Raw genomic sequence first — 24889 nt, forward strand, 5'->3', positions numbered from 1 at the left:
TTTCTTTTCTTCTGTTCATTACTATATATATATATACACTTATATAATATATAACTTCATATTTATAATTTATATATATAATATATATGTATTTTAATTTCAGTTAGGCACTTTTCTTTCTATTACTAAGAAAATTAAATAACACCTAAAGTATGATAAAAAAAACTGTAGTCAGCCAAGCCTGAAAACCTGAGAATGAACCCTGGTTTTGTTGTTAAACTAGTCATGTGGCTTTGGACTAGTCGCTTAGCCCCTCTGGGCCTTGCTTTCCCCATTTACAAAATGAGATGAATAGAATAGGTGATCATCAAGATTTTTTCAAATTCTTAAAAACAACTTATATTTGTTAGCCTAATCATGATCCCACAGAGCAGATGAGGGACTCAGTTATTGTCGCCAGAGGTTTTCATTCTAAGTTTGTTCCAGATACTGAATACAGGATGTGAAGGATATATCTGGTGCCCTTTAGGGGAGATTAAGGGCTTTCAGCATGCTTTCCATTAAATGGCCTTAAAATCATTGCCACACTTTAGTTAATCCTTACAAAATTCTGCATTAAAACAAATTATTGAATGGAAGTGTCAGGATTAGAGACTGCTTCCCTAAATAAGCCATTTCAGATTTGATCTGCTATTGGAGACTGCATGTTATATTTAGGGAAATCAAAACAATGTGTATTGGATTTGTCACTCCAAATCCTTCCAATAAATTTGGCCATTTTGCTAACATTTCACTGTGGTTGTAAAGGTGGAGAAATCTTTTTATGCTTAACAACTGAGTGTGTGACGAAACTGAATTTTAAGGAAAGAGCTATCTGCCTATGAGAATATCCCTGGATAGTATCTGAAAGTCCTCTCATTGAATCACTGGACTAGGGTAAAGCCTGTCTTCATCAAGTCCTGATGGTACCTAGGGATAATTTTTTGGCAGCTATGAACATATTAGGATTCAAAAATTTATTACATTAGCCACAAATCACATGACCTAAAGTCGCAAGGCCCCTCCAGTAAAAGTGGATCACAAGATAATTCTGGTAAACTAAGATTCACAATTCACTTGGGGTTAGGGTTTTAGGTAAGTTAAAGTGGGGAAAAAAGATTCACTGAAGAGAATAATGTCAAAGATATTGCTAAAAATAATGTGTTCAATTCCCAAATTTGTTAAAGGGGTCATGCAGTCATATCATCAATTTATTTCTCAAAATGTTTTTTATACATCTTTAATAATATCCTTTGAATCTTATTTCAACAGTTCTTTCACAATGGAGTCTGTGCATAAGAAGATGAAAAGTCCTGGGAATGATATTTTAAATATTTCAAGCTTCTACGGTTATTTACAAAATGGTAAAGGAGTTACAGATATAGTCTAATAATTTTTTTTCTTCTATGAAATAAAAGTGCTATAACTGGATAGCACCCTACAGTTTAGAATAAGAAGTGTGCATGTTTATTGTTTGATTCAGTCTGTATTTTACATGGTTATAGTTTTGTATTCTGTCTATATTTGAAATATACATGAAATTTTGTTATTAAAGTAAATATCTTATAAGACATGTAATATGATAGATTTCATCACATGATCTTTGAAATACCTAAAAGTATGAAACTTTTCAGCAAAGGAAACATTTGAATATTAAATTAAGGTCATATGTGATTTATGGGGAATTTACTGTATCAATATCTTTATTACCAAATAAGTAATTATTATATTAGAGAGTTTTACAGTTATTTCAGAAGATTATATAATGGTCCTTGAATTTTTCTGAGTAACAGTCTTGGTGTTTAGATTTTCTTTTGATGCCAAATGGCTAATTCATCTCTAAAATCTGCTTCTCCAAATTTTTGACATCTCATTAAATGGCAGTCCCATCTTTACAGTTATTTAGGCCAAGAACTTTAATGTCATATTGACTTTCCCCTTTTTTCTTGTACCCCACATCCAATGTTTTAGTAATCATGTTGGTTCTACCTCCAGAATATATCCCAGATTCTGACTGCTTCTCTCCACCTACATGGCCAGCCCCCTGGTGTGAGCCTTCATCCCCTCTTGCCTGGATACAGAAGCCTCCTAACTACCCTCTGCTCCTATTCTTGGTTCCTACACTCTATTCCCAACCAAACATCCAGAGTCATCTATTTGAAACTAAGTCAGAACCTCATGCTACCGCTTAAAACCTTTCAGTGGCTTATGTTTCACTCTGAATAAAAGCTACAGTCCTTAGGATAGCTCACAAGGCCCTGTATAACCTGGCTGCTCTACTTACATCATCAGACACACACCCCCATCTGACCTCATCTCTTTGTACTCATCCCCTGCTTCACTCCTTCCAGCTTTGCTGGGCTTTTTAACTCTTACCCACACATGACAGGCAGGGTTTAGGGTCTTTGCACTGATTGTTCCCTCTGTCTAGAATGCCCTTTCTCCAGATTCCACAGAAGTCAACCTGCTGCTCCCCACCTCCATCCTCCATCCTTCAATTCCTCCTCCAATACCATCTTATCAGTGAAGGTGCCCTCCCTTCTCTCCCGCATACCCTACCCCTTTCCCTATTTTATCATAATCCTTTTCACTATCTGACATGCTGTACAGCATTTTTCCATTTGCCATCTACTTCCTGCTACTCAAATGTAAGCTCCAGGGAGGTTATTGGGTTTTTTTGTTGTTTTTTTTTTTTACATCTTTATTGGAGTATAATTGCTTTACAATGGTGTGTTAGTTTCTGCTTTATAACAAAGTGAATCAGTTATACATATACATATGTTCCCATATCTCATCCCTCTTGCATCTCTCTCCCTCCCACCCTCCCTAGGTTATTGTTTTTTATGACAGTTTTATTCACTGCTGTGTCCCCAGTTCCTAGAACAATGCCTGCAAGGAATTAAGCAAGTGCTTTTGGATTAATGGATGAATAGAAAATAGAACAATGGTTTTGGAGATAAACCACTAAGGTTCAAGATCAAGTTCTGCCACTTACTACTTAACTTTGGGTGTATCTTTTACTCCTTTAAAAGCCGAATTTACTGCATTTGTAAAATGGGAATAAGATTCCAGAATTGATGCGCATTTTGCTTCCAAAGTTGTGCAGTATGTGATCAATACATTGGTATGACCTGAACAACACTGCACAGTGGCCCTCTCAGGGCTACTGAAAAGAATATTCATTTGGGATATTTTAAAGTGAGAGTTTATTAATAGCTTCCAATTATTAAGCCCCTAGTATGTCCAAAGAGTTATGCCAATGACTTTACATTACATATTACATCAAATAATATATAAACAGCAGTGCACAGTAGGAGGATCTATCTCCGTTTTACCCTTGAGAAAATTGGGACTCAGAGAAGTTAGATGATTCACTCATAGTCAACCAGCCGACAAGCTGAAGGGCTAGGTTTCCAGTCCAACTCCGTCTAATTCCATACCCCTGTTCTTTCCACTATGTCAGGCCACTTCTCATATTTATGATTACAAGTCATGATTCCTCTATATGATCCAGTCTGGATTGCCAGCCTTCTCCTTAGATAGTAGCCCTTTTTAGGGTTATTTGGTCTAATTTTCATTTTTTTATAACACTAGGAAAGAGACTAGAATTTAAGGTGCAGTATAAGTAGTTTCTGCAGAGACTTAGGGATTTGCTAACCAGAACCAAGGAGGCCCCAACTTTTCCTATGACTTCCCAACCAAAGCAGCCTGAGCAACTAGTGTTATTACTGAACAATCTCCCTGATGTTGAGAGGTGGCATTTATAGCATTTAAAATTCAGTTAGGTACTAAGGAAACATAGTTTTATGCTTTATAGTCGCCAGATGGGAGGTGAAGGGAAAGGAGGGATTCACTTCATGCTATTAATTCTATAAAGTCCAAGCCTGAGGAAGCCTGGGATGTTTTCTTTTTATCTTTCCCCCTGAAGTTATAATTAATTCTTTAACTCACTGTTATTGCCAAGAAAAGTTGGCTCTCATTTCCATCTCATATTAAAATTTTAACATCACATTAAAGTGTGCTGTGAAGTACCCCATGATGCCAGTAAGTAGTTACGGTTGAGACCGATACTTAGCTTTGATGGTGGAATCACAAGGTCAACAAAGTGAGAGAGGGAGAAAGGAAAGCGATCAAAAGAAAATGCTCTGTTACCTGCTGTGCTCATGAAGAAATGGAAAATACGACTTCAAACTCATAGTGTTGTATCATATCACATCTTTTATGTACTGTTCTTGGGCATTTCAAATTCACATCATAGGTTCCATCAGGAGAAAATGATGATATTAATGAGCAGAAGTTTCTTATATATTTCTTTCATATTGTCAGTTTACATTATATCAATACCTTCTATTACATTTCCCTTCACCACTAATGTGAGATATATACACACACACCCACACATATCTATTAATATATAAAATGGTAATTCAATGAAAAGCATCTTGGACTAATACTAATTTAAATAGTTGATCCAGGATTTCAAACATTAATTTAAATAGACAATTATAGCAATTTTCCCTCCAGTGCAAGCCTGCATCACTCTTCCTTATCTCGCTCCTGGATCTGGCACCTAGATAATATACTTTAGCCATCAGAAAGCCTTAATTCATTGATTTTTTCATTTGGATGATAATATGTTCATTTTCAATTAATGAAAGGACACTTATTAAGTGCTTTTTTGTGTAGGTAACTGTCGGACACTCTATGGATCAATTTAAATAAACCAAGCCATAGCTCACTCTTAAAATTTCACACTGAACATTAGGGCAAATAGATAGAAAGGACATTTAAAAGGGCAAACTTAAAAAGAAACAATACATAACAAAATGAGTCAAATTAAAACATAAGTGCTATACCTATTGATCAGAGTAGTATAGCTCGGTAAGGACGAATCAAAGGAAGTCTTTTATAGGATTTTCTGTGTGATAGATACTGCTTCATGGCAAGGTAGAATTTCAGGGATTATTTGTATGAGGAAGGCATTGTAAAATTCAGTGATCTGTTTTGGGGGGAATGTTGGTCATTGTATTTTGTTGGCAAAAAGGTACTGAAATGGGTTTAAGGTATACAGATGAATTTGATTTGATGTGAATGTGTATTAGTATAATTGTTAGAAATATATATATATATAAGTTAATTAATGTTTCTTGACTCTGGCTATATATGAAAATCAGCTGAGATACTTTTAAAAAGTATTAATGCCTGCTCCACCCTCACCCAGGGACCTATTAAACCAGAATCACTGGAAGATTGAACCTGGGCATCCGTGTTTGTGGGAAAAAAAAAAGGCACAGGTGATTCTAATTGTGCAGCCAGGGTTGAAGATCATTGGGCTGCATCCATGTGTAATACTCTGAAGATATAAATGTGTTCTATATATTTCTAGGTAAGAGTGAATCCCATCTACCTGAAGCTGACGTTTCACTTTTGAAGCTAATTTCCTGTTGGAAAGACCAGTCTGTCCAGGTATGATACGGTTCATGTTCTTGAAGTTATTGGAAGAGTTCCTTGCTGCTGTGGTTCATTCATACTCCCCTTTACCTGAGAGTATACGTTAGTAGGTACTCTTGTCCTCACATATTTTCTTCCAGGGTATTTCATTTAATAGGACTAACGCAGAGACTAATAATGAGGGAAAAGTGGAAAATAACATGCAAGGATGCACCAAGTTAAGAGGCATGAATAGAAAGGGCTGAGGAAGGGATGTTTATGTTGTTACAGGTAACTTATTGCCCACTGAGGTTTCAGTTGGTGGCAGAAATGTCTACTATTTGATTTCAAAATTGGATATAAAAGTCCCTAGGCTTGCGAATTTGGTAGGTATAATTAGAAATCATTTTTCTGTCCTTTTCATCTGTGAGCTGATATAGAGAGTTGGTTTCCTCAATGTCCAATTTAAGTCTTTCTTCTTCTTTTAAGGATTTTTTTGTGGATAGCTTTGAACATTGTACAGTAAATATCTGTGCATTGATTAGATGAATATTTATTGGAACTTTATTCTTCATGGGCTTAATAAATGTCAAATTTGCAAGACAAGAATAGCAATAATTCCAATTACAAATGGTTAATTTTGGTTACAGGAAAACAAAGAAAGTCAACTCAGAAAAAATTATGGGGGCTGACACCATAAAACCAAATAAACACAGTTTGGGATGGTTATTAAAGCCATGGCCTACATGATTTGCCCCTCGCCTAACCTCTTTCTTCCTCATTCTCCCCCATTCTCACTAGCCACGTTGATCTGCTTATAATTTCCAGAACATACAAAGCTCATTTCCACCTCAGGACCTTACTATTCTCTCAGGCTGGAATTCTCATTTTTTCCATTCATCATTTGGGTATTTGCTCAAAAGCCAACTCCTCAGAGAAGTCTTCCCTGATCACTCCATCTAATATTGTCACCATACCTTGCTGCCCCATGCTCCAGTTACCATCACATTATCCAGTTTTATTTTCTTTGTTGTGTTTGCTTTCAGTGGAGATTATACCATTTTCTTTTTTTGCTTGCTTATCTTCTGTCTTTTCACTGTAACAGAAGCTTGCTGAGAGCCGGGACTTTGCCTGTCTCACTCACCCCTTTCACCAGTGACAGTAGCCAGTCAATATATATTTAATGAATGACTGAATGGCTCTGCAAAAAGCATCTGTGATAATCAAATAAATATTAGTATATGTTGACTTTACCAGCATATTTACAGTCACCCTAAAAGAGTCTCTATCAAAGGTGGGATTTTTTTTCCCCCAGTAGCCAAAGAATTTCTCAACAGGGAAAACAATTCTTAAGGAAAAAAGAATTCAATCAAACAGTTATCCTGAGCTTCTCTAATTAAAGATCTTTTGTAGTTGTTCGTTTGACCTTAAAATAAATTTTAATGTGGTTTGGATATGTTTGGACAAATGGAACTTAAGGTTCTATGATTCTATGACCTTGTGTAAAATGCTGGCAGCAGGACAAATATTACTAGAGCATTTATTACTCACTCTGTATGAAGTTTAAGCTTCAAAATTCTCCTCTCATTTCTGCCACTAACCTGATGAATGACTCTGGAAGATAGGTTTAACTTGTTGATTATTTATTTTACTCATGTGTAAAGTGAGAATGAGAATTCCTGGGGCCCTCAGGAAAAACAGAGGCTCTTGCAAGTATCCATATAAATGCTTCATTAACCAATCCTCAAATTCCTTATAAAGCTGTTCATTTAAGCAGTTAGTCAAATCATGTTAATTTGAATCTGCTTTTTAATGTATTTTAGGAACACTAGGTGGTAATGGAATGGTTTTGTAAAAAAGAGCATAATCCTACTTCAGAAATTGAAGGGGGTGTACCTTTAAGGGAATGGGTAAGGATGAGTTAATTTCGCAGATGAATGAGTTTGTCTGGAGATTGTTTTTTGTTTCTCACACATGAAATATACACAACATAGAAATAAATGCTGGAGAAGCAACAGCAGGTTTTGGGGTTGCTAACTTGCATGTTTCTGAAGCAGCACTAACATTCTTTGGATTTTATAATCTGACACTAGTGGGTGAAATCATGACATCCAGGCCTCCTGAGAGAAGTATTGCTATTCCAGGAGATGATGCAAGACATGAAAGGCTCATGTGAGCCTGAGTGTTGGGAAAATGCTTCTATACCAGAAAATCTGGACACTGAAACCACAAGCAGGCCACAGGGGCCCTTAAGAGTCTTTATAATACTCTGTACTATTTTACAATACTTTGCTGTTTCAAGGTGTTGGTAGAAAACCATTAACATTTTTAGCTTGCTATGGCATAGTAATACTTCTACTAAAAAGTATATGGCCCAGATGTGGCTCTCTTTTCCCAAACAATGGATTTTTAAACCTTATTTTAAATCTGCACATTCCTTCATAAGCGTGTAATGCTTTGCATATCCGTCTTTTCAGGAAAACTGTATATGCATTTGGAAGACAGCTTTATAGCCATAGTGCTTTCAATTTTAGCTCAGTATTAACATCACAAAGTTACATAAAGTAATGTCTACAGATTTTATATTTTGTTGGGAAAAATTCTATGCCTACTACCTATCTACAAAATTTATCTACTCTGTTTATATGCTAGAGACACTTAAGTACTGACAGTCAGAAACTATCATTAAATTTTACTTTCCATAGTGTATATTTTTAAAGTATACAATATCTATTTCAATTCCATTAGCCTGGTTTTAGGGCTCACTGTATACCAGATACTGTAACATTATTATATGCTTATATAAGTTGTACCATTTCTCTGTGTATTGACTTCACACTGAACACAAAGCGTATATTTTGAGTTTGTCTCCAATTGGGTATGTGCCATTCTGTATTCACTTTTAAGTTTTGTGGCTCTGAGTAACCTGCTCATTGTGGTTAATATGTTTCATTCTGCTGTTTCTGCTTCATCTTGCTTTTTAATGATACTCATATTGATTATTCCTGCAATATGCATTTGTAGTGACAAATATGTCAAAAAGTTTCAAAATTTAACAGGTAAAAACTGATATGGTCATGATATATAAATCTAATAATTAGAAATGTTAATTGAAGCTGCATAAATCCCTGTATTTTTTTAAGAAAGAATATTGATCCAAGTTGTTATAGAATATTATATCTAGCGGAAAGAGGACTTTCTAAATCACAGTTGTGAGAGGGCATCCATAATCCCATGGGAGCATATGGCCAAACTGCCCATTCTGAGGGATAGACCATAGTCTGGATGTACTACAGTTCTGAGGATTTCCTCTAATATCTTCCTGATTTTTATAGGTATGAACAGAAGCAAGTTCCATACAGCTTTCTGTGATTGAAAGCTCTCATCCTAGCCTCTCTCAGCATCACAGACTGTTTTATAAGTATGGACATGAAGTCCCAGAGAAGTACGTGACTTGTCAAAAGTTACATTTGTAGTAACTGTCATAGTCAAATCAGGAACTTGGACCTTCTCATGTCAGATTGAGAGCTCTGTTTACCACACCATTCATGTCTTGGAAGCAGTGCTATCAAATAAATGTGTGGCAAAATTAAAATGACATAAATTCGGTGTTGTAAAATTGTCCATGAATAATTAATACAGGTTATCCCATCATAATATCTACATGATAAGCATGATTCACTTATTGTGATATAGAATAGTATATGTTAATAGATATCATAGCTAATAGTTAATATACAATGTATCTCAGCATATGGTAGATATTAATAAGCATGACTCATCAGTATCATAATGTGTAGAATTCTATGTTGTGTTCATGGCATGCAACAGCTTTCACAGTGTTGAGTATCTCCTCACATGATGTAAGCATTATGTACCTGTATTGTGACAGGCAGTACTACAGTGTTAATAGATTTGGTAAGCAATAGTAAAATCATATCATTCATTAGCCTTTTTTCATGACCCAACCAAGCATCTGACTGGACAAGAATAGGGGGATGATCAGTGATCAGGCAGCTCCTCTGATACTTTCAGGAAACTCCCTATATTTAAAACTCTAGAATAGAGTTTAGAACCCAGTTCCTTCTACTCCTGTAGTTTACCTAGCATCTGCCATCAGCAAAAACTCTCAAGTGTCCCTGGAACCTAAAGGTCTCACATGCTACCAGGACACATAAAAGGGACTAAATACATATTTAAATGAATACCTACTCTGTTTTGGGCATTAGCATCTCTTGATCACCAGTTTCAGTGGTGTTGTCCCAAAGCCCTAGCTCTAGGCATCCTATGGGTAGACTGGGAATAAGGCAGAGGGGACGATGGCAATTATGGAACATGAGTCATCTTGACAGAGGATAGGCTTTTGAAGGGAAAAGAGTAGGCATTGGGACATGGCTATGTTAAAGGTTTAACTATCAGCCAGGGGAGGATATTGGAAAGGTGTCCCAAGTTCATCTAGATCAGCAGTGCCCTTCCTTTTCTCTCACCAGTTCAGGTCTTGGCTTTCCTTGAACTCTACCTAACTCCTGGACCTTACCTCATCTCTTACCAGGAAGGGGCTAAGGTACTGTCACTGGCTTTTTACTGAGATGTTAGAGTATAGAACCTTGGGAGGACATATACTACTAAGGACATAGAATCAGGGGTTAGAAGGCCTGTCCACCATGTCTGTGTGGAACTTGGGATGTCACATCCCAGGTTCTTCATTTTTAAAAACATATTGGATTAGATGCCCTGTGCTAAATATCTCCCTTCCCCTTCCCTCAACCACAGGTCCTTGACTGGGTAGGTTCAATAATCAGAAGGCAGGCTTTGCAGTATTTTAAGCCATGTAAAACCATATACACATACACACAGTTTAGTGAGATTTACTATTAAAGTCTTGTCTTTAACTTTCTGTATTCAACCTAGTTTAAATCAAGGGTTTTTAGCTAAATCGTGTTTTAGAGCTAGACATTGAGGTACTAAACCTGTCTTTCAGAACAATGTGATATATTAAAAGTTTCTTTATCTTCTGGTATAAATGAAAATATTTTATGAGAAAGAATTGAGAACTCCCTTTAAACTTTCCTTTTACATTCTCTTGAGGTTTTTTTAAAAGAACAGTATGATGATTTGGGTGCCAATTTTCAGTAACTGCATTTCAATTGTTTCAGATGGTAATTTTCGTGGAATGGAGCATTCCAATTTATGTGAGACTTATTCAAATCAAAATTCTAGACTTTGGGTTTTATATAAGACTCCAAGCATTTATGATAACACTAAAAATAATTCATTAAAAAAAGAAAAAAACTTTACAGGTAACTGAAGCAATACAAGCTGTTCTTTTGGCGGAAGTTCAACAGCACATGAAAACCTTAAGAAAGACTCCAGTCGACAGTGAACCAGTGTCGGTGGCAGAGAATGGTGACTATGAGATGACACAGATCCTGCCAAAGACTGAATGGGCCAAGGAGCCAGAGTTACAGTGTATTACAGACACTTTGCCTCTGCAAAGTAAGTGCAAAATTTATTGGTATGCTCTTTCATCAGAACTTTTTCTACTACTCAGAACATTTTGAGAATGAGTTCAGAATGTATCATTTCTGCAAAAACCAAGCCAAGTGCCCTGTTTCTGACCTTTTCTGCTATCAGTTTCCTCATATGTCAAGTTTCTAATTCTAAATTCTATTATAATTAATAAATTCTTTACAGAACAAAATTTATGTTATTTATTAAAATGTTTTAAAGTTAAGTCAGTAAAAATGAAAACAGAACTAACAGTAATAGCTTAATGGGACATACATTATAAGGATACCCTGATAATAATGGGTCCTAACTTTGTTTTCATTTGATACCATGGTAATAGCCATGTGCCATTTTTTTTTTTTCTTTTCTGGGAGTAAGAAATGTACTACAAACTAAAATTGCACTGTTTTACAGTTGGACCACTTGATTCTTTCTATAACAAATTTTATCATTGTAACTTTATAATCATAGTGTTTATGGTTTTGACTAGCAACTGAATCAAAATTTCTGCTGTAAAATGTCATCTGATTTTTCAGCCTGTTAGTTGTGACTTAAAAATGAAAATTAAAAAACAGTAAAAAATCATTAAGCAAAAATTTGATTTTCAACTTCATTAGTAAGGTTTTGATGAACAAATGAATTTATAATATAATTAAATATATATATTTGTCAGGAAAACATGTTACAAATTGACATGTTTCAGGTTGAAAGAGATTTTTATTTGGGACTCAGAGAAATGTTGCTATATTTAAAATGTTAACTCTTAAAACAGGTGTCATTCTTAAAAATGCATTATATTTATTTCTTATTATTTTTATAAGATTACTGACTAGAGAGCATTATGTAGTGAGAGAGTATATGCAGCAGGAAAAGGCTTTTTCAGTAAAGGGCAAAGATCAAAATAGAATATTTCCTAATGCCAACACAGTCAGCAAGGCTGGTAAATTCAATAAGTAATTTGTTAAAACTCAATGGCAATTTCAAGTCGTTTGTTTACTTGTTGTCAAGAAATTAGCTTTAATTATCTGGCAAATTCACCCACTTTAAGACACTTCTTTTTGATCATATCACAAAATTGTAGTTGTATTACACCTTTCAAGCAAGAAGTAGAAAAATTCCTTTTTAAATTAATTTTCAATGACTATATTTGTGTTCTTGATTCACTTGAAGAGGCACCTGTAGTTCATTTAGTAGGTTTCTTCCAACTCTCCAAAGACAGCTAGTGTGTTCATCATGTGTTAACTCGCATTAGGTGGTATTTCTGTGCCTTATCCATAAACTTTATTTATTTATTTTTAGCATCTTTATTGGAGTATAATTGCTTTACAATGGTGTGTTATTTTCTGCTTTAGAACAAAGTGAATCAGTTATACATATACATATGTCCCCATATCTCTTCCCTCTTGCATCTACCTCCCTCCCACCCTCCCTATCTCACCCCTCTAGGTGGACACAAAACACGGAGCTGATCTCCCGGTGCTATATGGCTGCTTCCCACTAGCTATCTATTTTATATTTGGTAGTGTATATATGTCCGTGCCACTCTCTCACTTTGTCACAGCTTACCCTTCCCCCTCCCTGTATCCTCAAGTCCATTCTCTAGTAGGTCTGGGTCTTTATTCCCATCTTGCCCCTAGGTTCTTCATGACCTTTTTTTAATTTATTTTATTTTTTTTTTAGATTCCATATATATGTGTTAGCATATGGTATTTGTTTTTCTCTTTCTGACTTACTTCACTCTGTATGACAGACTCTAGGTCCATCCACCTCACTACAAATAACTCAATTTCGTTTCTTTTTATGGCTGAGTAATATGCCATTGTATATATGTGCCACATCTTCTTTATCCATTCATCCGATGACGGGCACTTAGGTTGTTTCCATCTCCGGGCTATTGTAAATAGAGCTGCAATGAACATTTTGGTACATGACTCTTTTTGAATTCTGGTTTTCTCAGGGTATATGCCCAGTAGTGGGATTGCTGGGTCGTATGGTAGTTCTATTTGTAGTTTTTTAAGGAACCTCCATACTGTTCTCCATAGTGTCTGCATCAATTTACATTCCCACCAACAGTGCAAGAGTGTTCCCTTTTCTCCACATCCTCTCCAGCATTTAATGTTTCTAGATATTTTGATGATGGCCATTCTGACTGGTGTGAGGTGATATCTCATTGTAGTTTTGATTTGCATTTCTCTAATGATTAATGCTGTTGAGCATTCTTTCATGTGTTTGTTGGCCATCTGTATATCTTCTTTGGAGAAATGTCTATTTAGGTCTTCTGCCCATTTTTGGGTTGGGTTGGTTTTTTTTTTGATATTGAGCTGCATAAACTTTAGTGTCTAACTTATCCCTTGGCCCATAGTCCTCATTTCTGGGTGAGAAATTCATGGTAGGCTATCAAGGTGAAACTTTTTATGAGTTTTGCTATCACATGACTTACCCATTACTTGAAGTTTCACCAGATTGGGTCCTGTTCTGTCCCCAGTTAGTTCTCGGATATAAGAATTATTAACTCTATGGAACTCAGTCTTACTATGACTAAAAAATCTGGATCTTAATAAATATTATCTTTTGATCATTATTGAGTGGTCCTTTGCCAGTGTTAAAAGAAAATTTAGGGTTAGCTTGTGATAAGAATTGGAACACGAAAATATTAAAGCTACTTTATATGTTGGTGGGTGAAATTTAGAATATTTTATTTAAAATAAATATAACATATTCACAAAATAATGAGCATATATTTTCCTGGGAAATATTCCCTGTAGGAAAATATTAACTACAATTGCAATTAAATAGGAAGCAGATAAGCATTGAAGAGGAAAATTTCCAAGCAATATTATATTGGATATTAACATTGCCATTTTTTCCCCTTTTGGAAAAAACTATTTTTTAAACTAGTCAGAGGAACTAAGTAAAATTATAAGAAAAGTTTTAGACCTTTATTAGTGGTATATACTGCATTACTTCATGGAATTTTTAAAAATAAATAAGTAAAAAGCTATTTTATTTATTTCAAATGTCCTGATTTAAAGGTTAAGAAGATGGTGTATGTGCTATTCACCAGAGATGATTATTCTTCAAATGTTATTGGGAGATTTACTTAACCCCAGTGTCACTGAAACATACATCATTTTATCAAATATTCTTAGGATAAATGGTTTATGTTGTTTGATTTTATCAGGTCCTTGTTCATTTTTCCTCTGTGAGCTCCCCATTCCCCCATCTTTTTTTTCTAATTTCTTTTATTCTTTCTTGGTTCCTTGATTTCTTGATACATCTTATTTGTAAATCATTTGGAAAGTAATAGATGATTGTTTTTTTGTACAGACACTCATAAACTTCTTTTATGCCAGGGTAGATTATGTTTGGTTTATTAGCATTATGGTAATATGACAATAATAGTCATAAGGAAAAAATAATATTAACAACAACAAAAGTTATTACATTCTTAATATGCTCTAACACTAGGCTAAGTAATTTAGGAATGCTAGCTCACTTTTTCCTTTTATTTTCACATGATCCACATGAACCCTAAGGCTCTGTTTCCAATATTTGAGTTGTCTGTGTAAACAATTTTACAGTTTTTTAAAAAATGTCCATGTTCATAGAATTGAAGTCACAAAGTACAACTGAAAAGAACTACTCTCTGAGAAAGAGAGATTCCCATGGTGCTACCTAGGCTTTTCCTGACATAAGTCTCTGTTTATGTTCAGGTTGACATACTAATTATGTATCTTTTTCATATACATAAAAATAAATAATATTTCAAAAAAAGTTCATCACCATACTAGCTATCTTGAAAGCCACTGGTGCTGACACGCTTCCTATTATTATTCCATTTTTTAAATGAATAAACTGGACTTACAGGAGGTATGTGCCTTGTCTACAGTCACAAAATTACTAAAAACAAGGAAACGAGCCCAGATATTCTCTTAAACACTGTGTTCTTATCCAATAAGCTACATTTCCCATACTGGCAGCATGAAGGAAATTTGCTCTAAATCAGCTTGGTCTGAAAATTGAATAATTTATCGAGTGGTTTTCTTAGATTTTTATTCCCTTCTCATAAATCATACTTTCTATTAACAAAGAAAATGCAGAGTGTTCAATCATTGCCATCTCAGCCCTTTTAATAAGGAAAATCACCAGGTTCCTTGAACTGTTTGTACATGAGGTGCAAATCAGTAAAGTGAGAACTGAAGCATAATATATGTTTGAACTTTATAATTTTGTATCTTATTTTTCAGTGTTTCACTTGTTACATTTCACAGCGTGTATTTTATTTGAGGTCTTAATATTTGTGAATCAGTATTTTATGGGAGAGTGGTGGATTTTATCTGAGTTTACATTTTTATAACGATTGCACTGCTATCTTCCTTGAATCTCTTTAATAAGAAATTGTGTAATTAACACTCACATTTAAGGCTAAGATTCATTGCTTTAAAAAACAGCAGTGGTTTCTATTATTAAAATGCATTTGAAAGTTATTTCCTTTAACTTTTTTTTTAATGTTATTTGGATCAGTTTAAACAAGTATTCTAAATTGTTCCATTAAACGAATTGCTTGAAATACAAATGGAGGCTTTGTAGATAAAACTGTCACCTTAGAATTACTGGCTGAATTTAAATTCACGTTAAACTGTGTGGTTGTGAAGATGATGCATCAGATATGGGTACTGCAAATAATCTTTATTATGTGCACAATATTTGAAGTTTTATCTGCAAAATTAAATAATGAAAATGTCCTCTTTAAGTAAAACCATTATTTTGTAGTAAATAAACATATATTCAACAGAAAAGTTTTATGGTCCTGGTGGCCATCAGTAGAAGGACTGGCTTGGGACAGTCTTCATCTGCCTGCTGAATTTCTCAGAAGGAAATCTGTCTAGTTGTAGAAAGGCTTTGAAACACAGTGTCTGACTACCTCACAGGGAAACTCTTTCTTGACCATCTTTAGTTATGGTAAATGCATCTTCCACCTCCACCTTTGTCTTAAGGCTAAGTGAGAAGGCCAATGCATTCTTCTTTATAGCCACAGAAGTCATTTAGGAAAGATCTGTGTAAGGCGAGTGAGCAAGGAGTAGAGAAGTAATGAGGGATCGTCATAGAATGCCTTGTGTATCAGAGTGAGGTCCTAGGCTTTCTCTCTGAGTGAGACGGGAAAATAGCTGAGCAGACAAAGGGCACATATTTTAATGGGATCTCATTGCCTGAAGTTCAGGGCCCTGGACAGAAGCTGGAAGACCAGTTGGGAGGCCATATAATGCTAATGCAGATGATGGCAACCTGGAACAAATATGGTGGCTTGGATGGAGAAGATGAGAAGTGATCAGATTCTGAATGCATTTGAAGGTATAGCTGACAGTGTTTGCTGACGAATTGGATATGGAGGAGTGAAATAATGAAAATCTATACTTGCATTTTTTCAAACAAAAATATCCTTGATACAAAGATTGACCCTGGTATCCTGATTTGAAACCTACGTCGGTTAGTGTAGTGTCGCATAGGACATTCCAGGTATGCTGAAGGAGAGTAGAAGACTCACTTCAGAGAAGGCTGACTCTGCTATGTTCAGTTTCAAGTGTCCCTGCTTAGATGACCTACAGATTTTATTTTCTAGTATTAACTAAACTAACTCTCAGAAAATGAGTAAAATTTCCTGCCAAGAAACTACAGATTGAAGATAATTCTAATAATGCAAGCTTAAGCAAATAAGATGTAAATGGCATTGTCATGTGTGTGTGTGTGTGTTAATGTCCTCCTTTTGAAATTTTAATTTTTGTGTACGTTTTATTTTTTATTATTATTTTTTTTACATCTTTATTGGAGTATAATTGCTTTACAATGGTGTGTTAGTTTCTGCTTTATAACAAAGTGAATCAGTTATACATATACATATGTTCCCATATCTCTTCCCTCTTGCGTCTCCCTCCCTCCCACCCTCCCTATCCCACCCGTCCAGGTGGTCACAAAGCACCGAGCTGATCTCCCTGTGCTATGCGGCTGCTTCCCACCAGCTATCTATTTTACGTTTGGTAGTGTATATATGTCCGTGCCACTTTCTCACTTTGTCACAGCTTACCCTTCCCCCTCCCCATATCCTCAAGTCCATTCTCTAGTAGGTCTGTGTCTTTATTCCCGTCTTACCCCTAGGTTCTTCATGACATTTTTTTTCTTATATTCCATTTTTTGTGTTAGCATATGGTATGTGTCTTTCTCTTTCTGACTTACTTCACTCTGTATGACAGACTCTAGGTCCATCCACCTCACTACAAATAACTCAATTTCGTTTCTTTTTTATGGCTGAGTAATATTCCATTGTATATATGTGCCACATTTTCTTTATCCATTCATCCGATGATGGACACTTAGGTTGTTTCCATCTCCGGGCTATTGTAAATAGAGCTGCAATGAACATTTTGGTACATGACTCTTTGAATTATGGTTTTCTCAGGGTATATGCCCAGTAGTGGGATTGCTGGGTCATATGGTAGTTCTATTTGTGTACATTTTAGAGTGGACTTAATGTGGATATACTAATAGCATGTATATTGTTTATAAACAAACATACATATATTGGTGATGCGTGCATCAAATTCTTCCTTTCTATTTTCTGCAAGAAAGTATCCCAACCACAGCCTTGGGTGGAATCAGAAGGCAGATATGATAAGCTTTTGGGTATGCAGGGTTGGTAACTTGATATAGTATATTGCACACTGTGCTGTCTCCAAAACTTTGAATACATCTTTATGCATCACTCCTCTATGCCTCTGTGTACTGATCCAAGAGTTGGTGGTACACAGAGAACTAATTGAAAATCCCCAGTCGAAGACCATAAACTAGCATCAAGATAACCATAAGTGTGTCAGAAGCCACGGAATAGTCTGCAGGAGCGCATCACAGAGGTACTTAACCCAGACTTTGAGGTCAAGAAAGTTTCTTAGAAGAACAGTTGCCTAATGCAAGACTTGAGAGATGAACATGATTTAGCCAAGCAAAAATAGTTGGAGTGGGAGAAGTCAGCTGTTTGCTAAGATCACTAAAGCCACGTAATCCCTTTTCTTCCTCGCAAGAATTATCTGCTCCATACATGCATAAATGAGGAACCTGAATATTAGAAAGAAACCCATATGTCCTTAACTCCTCTGGAGAATATCTGTGTCCTCTTTGAATCTCATTGTGCCAACGCCTTTCTCTCCTAACCCTCAGCCTTCCAGAATAACAATGATAGTGATAGTGATGATAATAACAGCTAACACGGATATGGCTGAATATGTTCTAAGTGCCTCACATACCTTAAATCATTTGATCCAGGCAACAATTCTGTGGGGATAGGTAGTATTGTTATACCCATTTTATTGATGAGAAAACAGATACAAAGAAGTTAAGCAACTTTCCCAAGGTCTTATTACCAACAAACAACAGAACCAAGAGTCAAACCCAGGCAGTCTGACATCAAAGTCTGGGTTCTTCATTACTATCTGGCATTGCCTTCCAAGTAATCACTATTTTCCTTCATTATTTCTTAATTCAGCAAATATTTACCAAGCGGCTCCTATATGACAGTTACAGAGATAGGTATAACCCGTGTTGGGGATCACAAGGCAGCAAAACCCCAGATATTTGGCAGAGCAATGGAGGAAAATACTCTCTTGAATCAAGTAATCAGCAAATATCAAATACCTAATTTCTACTAAACTTTGGATGAGACACCGTAAGCTATTTCACTAAAGATGTACTTAATACTAAGACTTTTGTTTGGAATATAAATTTATATGAATATAAGTCTTAGTGTTAAAAAGTAAAAGGCTTTATGCCTGGGAACTGGCAATGCCAACCAGTAAATGTTAGAAATGAAAAAGATTCGGCATATACATATCAGTCAGAAAGGGGAAGGGTTAGCAGTATATGAGGAAGAGAAGAGGAAAGTGAAATTTTCATTTTAATAGATTAATTTGAACAATGTAATAGGCTTAACTGACTTAAAAAGCAAGATATTCATGTTAGATGATGATGATTTTACTATGACAAGCAAATAATTTACCACCTAGAGTACACTACATACCTTTCAAAAAACACTGTTGCCTTTGGGTTTAATATATGTTCTGTCTTATTTTTAGCTTCTTGTAAAATAGGTGGAGAAATTTTATCATTTCCCTTTTCCCCATATAAATTCTTCTGAACTCCTCCACTGCCTCTGCCCTCTCTGTATCATCTTAAAGATTGCATCGCCTTAGAAAGACTGATAGAGCTCACTGCTCTTTTTACCAGAGAGTTTCATCTTTCACAGAGATTGAGATTGATGACTTTCATCTTGGCATACGAAGAACTAGAGTATTGCATCGTCTTTTTTCCTCATGAGCAATCAGAATGCCAACCTGGCCCAGCTGGGCAGAGACGGTAGCATCAAGGAATTGAGTTAAATAGTTCCTTAGTAACAGTTGTGCAGGCACCAACTTTATTGATTATTGTCTGCATACCCATTTAAAGTTATTGACAAAGGAAAAGTGATCTAGATTCTGTTGCTGCAATCAATGTGTTCTGCACTATTGTTCTCCAAACTGAGACTGGCTTCCCAACACTGACCTCTCAAGGACGGGGTTGGGTCTATTTATCTTTTTCCCTCCCATCACCTGGGATGGTCCTTCACCTAGTAGCTGGTAATAAGTGATTATTGAGTGGATGGATGAATAGATGGACCACGGGGTAGCTTGTACTAAAGATCCAGCCAACTCCTAATTAGTAAAAGAAAAAGACAAGGAAAATCAGCTGATTGCTTTTCTTTAGCAGCCAGATATAGTCTTGAATATACACATGAAAACTGTTTTCTAAACATCATCATCCCAGGATCATGTGTATGCACATAAGCTGACAAAAAAATTAAAAATAGACACATGAATTAGTCTAGCTTGTAACCATTCAGAAAACTTCTTTCCTGATGGTTGATTATTTGGCACTTCACTACTCATTTTGTCATGATCTGGTTTCAATCTGATGTTTTTAGAGAGCCCGGAGACTTGCCTGAAACTCATCTTCTTATTCTTCATTCAGCTACCGCTTCTCCAGGGAAGTGTTTAAAGAGCTGCTGTGTCAAACACTATTTCCTCAGTATTTGGATTCACATCCTGGGTTCTGACTCATCTGCTTCTCTTTGGATTTCTGGCTCACTCGTGATCTCCTGTAGCCAACAGCCCTTAACACTGCTAACCTGGGGTTCTGCTTACAGCCTGGCTCACTTGAGTCAGCCTCCTCCTTATTGACTCCATTCCTACTTCTGAGCCTGGCACTTTGTGTGATATTAGTTCCTCCATCTAATGCAATTCCATTAGCCAATATAGATATGCATTCCCAGTTCTGGAAATAATTTTGATATAACTAAATTCCTTGAGAGAAAAAGCACGGATTTAGTCAGCTTTGTGTTCTCAGCAGATAGTACAGTGTCTGGCAAATGGCAAGGCAATTGCTAGAGAAATGGTGGTTGATGGAAAAAATATCCATGTGTTCTCATGTCGTTGGAATACCCCATTCCATCAGAATTTCATTCACCTTGCTGGCGCGACCGTTATTTTTCCATTTTAACTTGCCAATATATCTGCCCAACTTTCACCCTTGGAACAATTTGAATAACTTCAAAACATCTCTTATTAAGCACTACGTCAAAAGTTCAATGTAACATACTCAAATTTTTTATTACATCATTTTATACATTTCTTGTATATCCTTCTAAATAGTCTATATCATCTAGCACTCTAATTGTTTATTTATTTGCCTTTCTTTCCCACCTCTCTGAACTCCTTGAGGGCAAAAGTTGGAACTTATTAATCTTGTGCTCCTAGCAGCTAATGCACCACGTGGCCCATGATGGGTGCTCATTAAATGTTTGTTGCCTGTGTGAGTGGAGGAATGATAAATGACAGTGAGAGACATGTATCAAAGAACTCTGGTCTAAGGCAAAATGGAAGAAATGCTAAATAATATGTTAATCGTCTGTAGGTAGGAGAATGGAAAAAATCATTATAGGGATGATGGCTTTCTTCTAAAATGTTAATCCAGAAGCATTTCTTCAAATTTATTTATTTAGTTCAGGGGCAATTTATCTGTCTGTAGAGCTATCAGGAAAAATTAATGCCGACAGATGCTTGAAGGCAAAAAACAAGGCAACCCCGGAGAACAAGCCACAAGAAATGAAGACAGCTGTTTCAAAGAAGAGTTGTTCCTTTTTTTTCCTTTTACCTGATGCAGATGAACATGGGCCCTGGTGTTTCTCAACTCTTTCAGTCCTAAAATGGACTGAAATATTGCTAATGTTTTGTAATGTTCCCTTTCTAATTCTAAAATGAAGTTCATAAGTAATATAACCTATCTACACAAATAATTTTTATACAATTTAAAGGATAAAAAACAAACAGTAAGAAATTTATAATAAAAATATGTTAGTAAGTAAAAGCTTGGGCATAACTGTACTAAAAGAAAGAATAAAATGCTGACCAGGAAACATTTCACTGCTGAGAATATGACAGCTGCCAATGCAGTCCCTGCACACGCATGGTGGTGCTGTCAGTGACATGGGTGTCCAGATGGATTTTTCTTGGTAAGGTTCTGGACAACATCAGTGAAATGTGGCCATTCTTTGACATACAAGGTTAGTGTCCTTCCTAGAAAATTGGAGGTATAATCAAAACCTTGAAAGATCCCTGTGTGTAAAATTAAGTTAGGTTCTGGACTCAAGAAATTATAAGCAGGGCTTTCCCTTCCAGGAACGTCCAGTGGAAAATTTGGAAACCATGTGAAATATCAGGACAATTTTTTCATTGCGAAGGACCGTCCTGAACACTGCTGGACATCTGGCAGTTCTGGTCCCTGCCCACTGAATGCCAGTGAGTGTCTCCACAATCATTGAGGAAACCAAAGGTCCCTTGCCTCAGCAGTTTCCAAAGCCTTCCTCTAGGGGGCAGTACCAACCCTGCTGACAACCAAAGCCTTCAGAAAGGGATTCTATACATTCTGATGCCTTTCTTTGTTTCTATCCTTCTCCCCTTTTGAAAATGCACAGGGAGGTGACGGAATTAGGAACCCCCAACTAACTCAAGAAGTTCCTTCCTTAGCTCCGCACTGTTTGCTCCTTCCTTTGTACTCCACCCATGTTGTTTCTACATTGGCCATAGTACTTCCAAGGATGTGTAGTAAATCATCTGATTGCAGTTCTGTCTCCTCCATTAGAAAAAAGAACTTCTTGTTCTATCCTTTCACTTTCATCTTTGTGTCCTCGAACGCTGGCTCTGGGCCTGGCATAGAGTCAGTGTTGTTTTGTGTTTCTAATGCCATCTTAACATCTGCTTCTGGGAGGACCCAACTGACACCAGTGGGAAAGAACTTGACGCAGAAAGGGTATTTCAGGCAAAAGGAATAACATGAAGACAGACACAGAGGAATACAATGTGGTCTGGTCAGGAAATAGGGGTAAATTTGGTGTGGGCAGGGTATAGGAGATGAGGATGCTCCAGTCTGGATCCAGAAGGTGAGACACCTAGAATGTAAAGGATCTGGCAATGGGCCTTTTCTTGAAAGATAAAGGGAGCCATTACAAATTATTTTAAGAGGAGAAGTGAGGCATTTCCAGTGCAAAGTAGACAGTGAATAGAGCAGGAGCTGCAAAGAATCCTTGTTTCCAAATTTTGTCAGAATACCTCTCTGTTTGGTATTTATTTGTAAAGCAATACTTATTTTCCTTAAAATTTTTATCACCTCTTCACGAAATTAGGTTATTTAGACAGAACATTAGTGCTTTATCTCACATAGAGAAAGAAAGTATGTTCACATTACATAGAGGAGAGAAATTCTGTCTCCTTGCTTTTAGACCAAATGACACTGAATGTTCTTCAGGACCATCAGAATCCAGGTCACGTTAGTAACACCTTCAGAGTTGCTGTAGTTCTTGGTGCTAATTTGAAGTTATTTCTTTTTCTTTATATTTGGTCACTATCTCAATCTCGCATCCATCTGAGTCAGTTCTTAAATTTTTCCCAACTCGTATTTGTACAATACTTGGTCTGATTTCTCAGCTGTTTTGGACGCATTTGGATCAGTTAACATAGATTGACAAGTTTGGGTTTCACCATTCATTCCATTTTTCGTTTCTCTGTGTATGGATTTATGTAGACATTATTGACCTCCTTTTCTATCAACATCCTTTACTGAAACATTAAGTAAGACCAGGCTTATTAAGTCTTTGCTATTAGACATTTTCCAGGAATAGGATATATTACTTCTCTTTACCATTTAAAAAAAAAAAAACAACTTGATTTAATGAATAGAATTTTAGCAAAGCAAGGTAACTTTGAGATGTGCTTTTTCATGTGTTTATATTAATAACCAATGAATAATTTCAAAGGTTAAACTTCATGATCTATCTCTTCAAGTCATCTACTTAAGTCTAGAGTCATTACATCACCTGCTTCCCTTATGCCATTGATTAAGTTTCTTTCAAACTGCTGAGATTGGGCAGTATCATTTATTTTTTATATGACAGACTCTGTACTATGAAACAGAGTTTCAGAAGGTAATGGCACAAATACCTGTAATGCAGTATAGAATAGCCTACTCACCTGTGTGAATCAGTAAGTTATCCACTAAAACTTGTCTGAGGTTCTCATAATGCTGAAAGAAAATGAAAGGTTTTAATCAGTCTTTTTTTGTAGCAAATAAGTCGGGAGAATTTAGTAGTACTCAGATACCATAATGTGTCTGTGTGTAATGCTGAGGAATGCAAAGGAGTTTTTAGAATTTTCTTAGGTCTCTCCTGTTTCAAGCTCTCCAAATTATCTAGAGTCTATTCATAATGTACTGTGCAGAAATGTTCATTTCAGGACTGCCAAAATATCTATTTTACCATTATTTTCAGAAACTAAAAAAAATAAATAAGTGGATTATTTTCAAATAAAGTAAGCCTTTGCCCATTTCAATGAAAGGAAAACTAGGGCATGAAAGACTTAAGTACCTTTGCTATGTTGATATGACTTGTTGGAAAATGGTCTTAGACTAAATTGCATGCTCCTATTTGCTAATCTCAGATTCTTTTCTGTAAATCATAGTCATGGGGCATCATGTACAGGATGGAATTTACAAAAAAGCTCACTTATTTATTCAAATTGATGTGTTTCCCTCTAGCTAAATTCCTAGGAGGATGTTGCCATTTTTATGTTTCCAGTGGCTCATTTTAAAGGAAAATATGTTACACGTTTAAAAAAATGAGTTAAACTATTTCTACTGTTAATGGCAATCCACGTTATGATAGTCATATTATAAAAACCAACTCCTAGTCAAAAATATAGTTTGATGAATGTAGTATGTTTATAAATTGAAGATAGTGTTTTCATTTCTTCCATGGTAAAGTTGCTTTAAATATTGGTTTATTATACATATTCACATGTATTACAAATATTTCCAGTAAGCAAACACAAATCATTTTTATATTTAGCATTTAAAATGTATCTTAACTTGAATATTAAATCATCTATTAAATATTCAATTAAACTGGGTTTTGATCCATTTTTTAAAATTAGTGGTCAGGTATTCGGGGAAACAAGCTTGCAAGATATTTCTAAAACACAATTCACTTCATTTCTTGTTCTGTATATTTTGTCAGAGAACGCTTTAATGTAACAGAAATCAGATTTGGTGTGTATTTTTACACCAAATCAAATTGTGCAGGCGCCACCCTCAGCTTTCTCCAAAACATTATAAAGGATAAGATTCCACCACGATATAGCTTAAGAAACGAGTACGGCCCTGGAAGAAGTCCATGCATGGAAAGTGAAGCTACAGGAGAGTATGTTTTACCGGAAAAACCACGTGTCTTATAACAAACATCGTTACAGAACTGGATTTAAAAAATAAGTTTACTTAGCTGAGTTCTTTTTCTGGAATCTGTATGTAAGGCACATATGCTGTTTCTAGTTATTCTGCAGGCATA

At 35.8% G+C, this 24889-nt stretch overlaps 1 protein-coding gene across 1 annotated transcript in view; it reads left to right on the plus strand.

Annotated features, from left to right (window-relative positions):
* Nucleotides 1-24889, plus strand: part of WDR72 (WD repeat domain 72) — a 205527-nt gene that overhangs the window by 117585 nt on the left and 63053 nt on the right. Inside the window, exons 16-18 of the mRNA XM_033436956.2 lie at nucleotides 1252-1343; nucleotides 5366-5445; nucleotides 10710-10905. Coding sequence (XP_033292847.1) covers nucleotides 1252-1343; nucleotides 5366-5445; nucleotides 10710-10905 — 368 coding nt within the window. The remainder of the gene's footprint in view (nucleotides 1-1251; nucleotides 1344-5365; nucleotides 5446-10709; nucleotides 10906-24889) is intronic.

The sequence above is a fragment of the Orcinus orca genome, chromosome 2 (assembly GCF_937001465.1).
Source record: "Orcinus orca chromosome 2, mOrcOrc1.1, whole genome shotgun sequence".
Lineage (NCBI taxonomy): Eukaryota > Metazoa > Chordata > Mammalia > Artiodactyla > Delphinidae > Orcinus > Orcinus orca.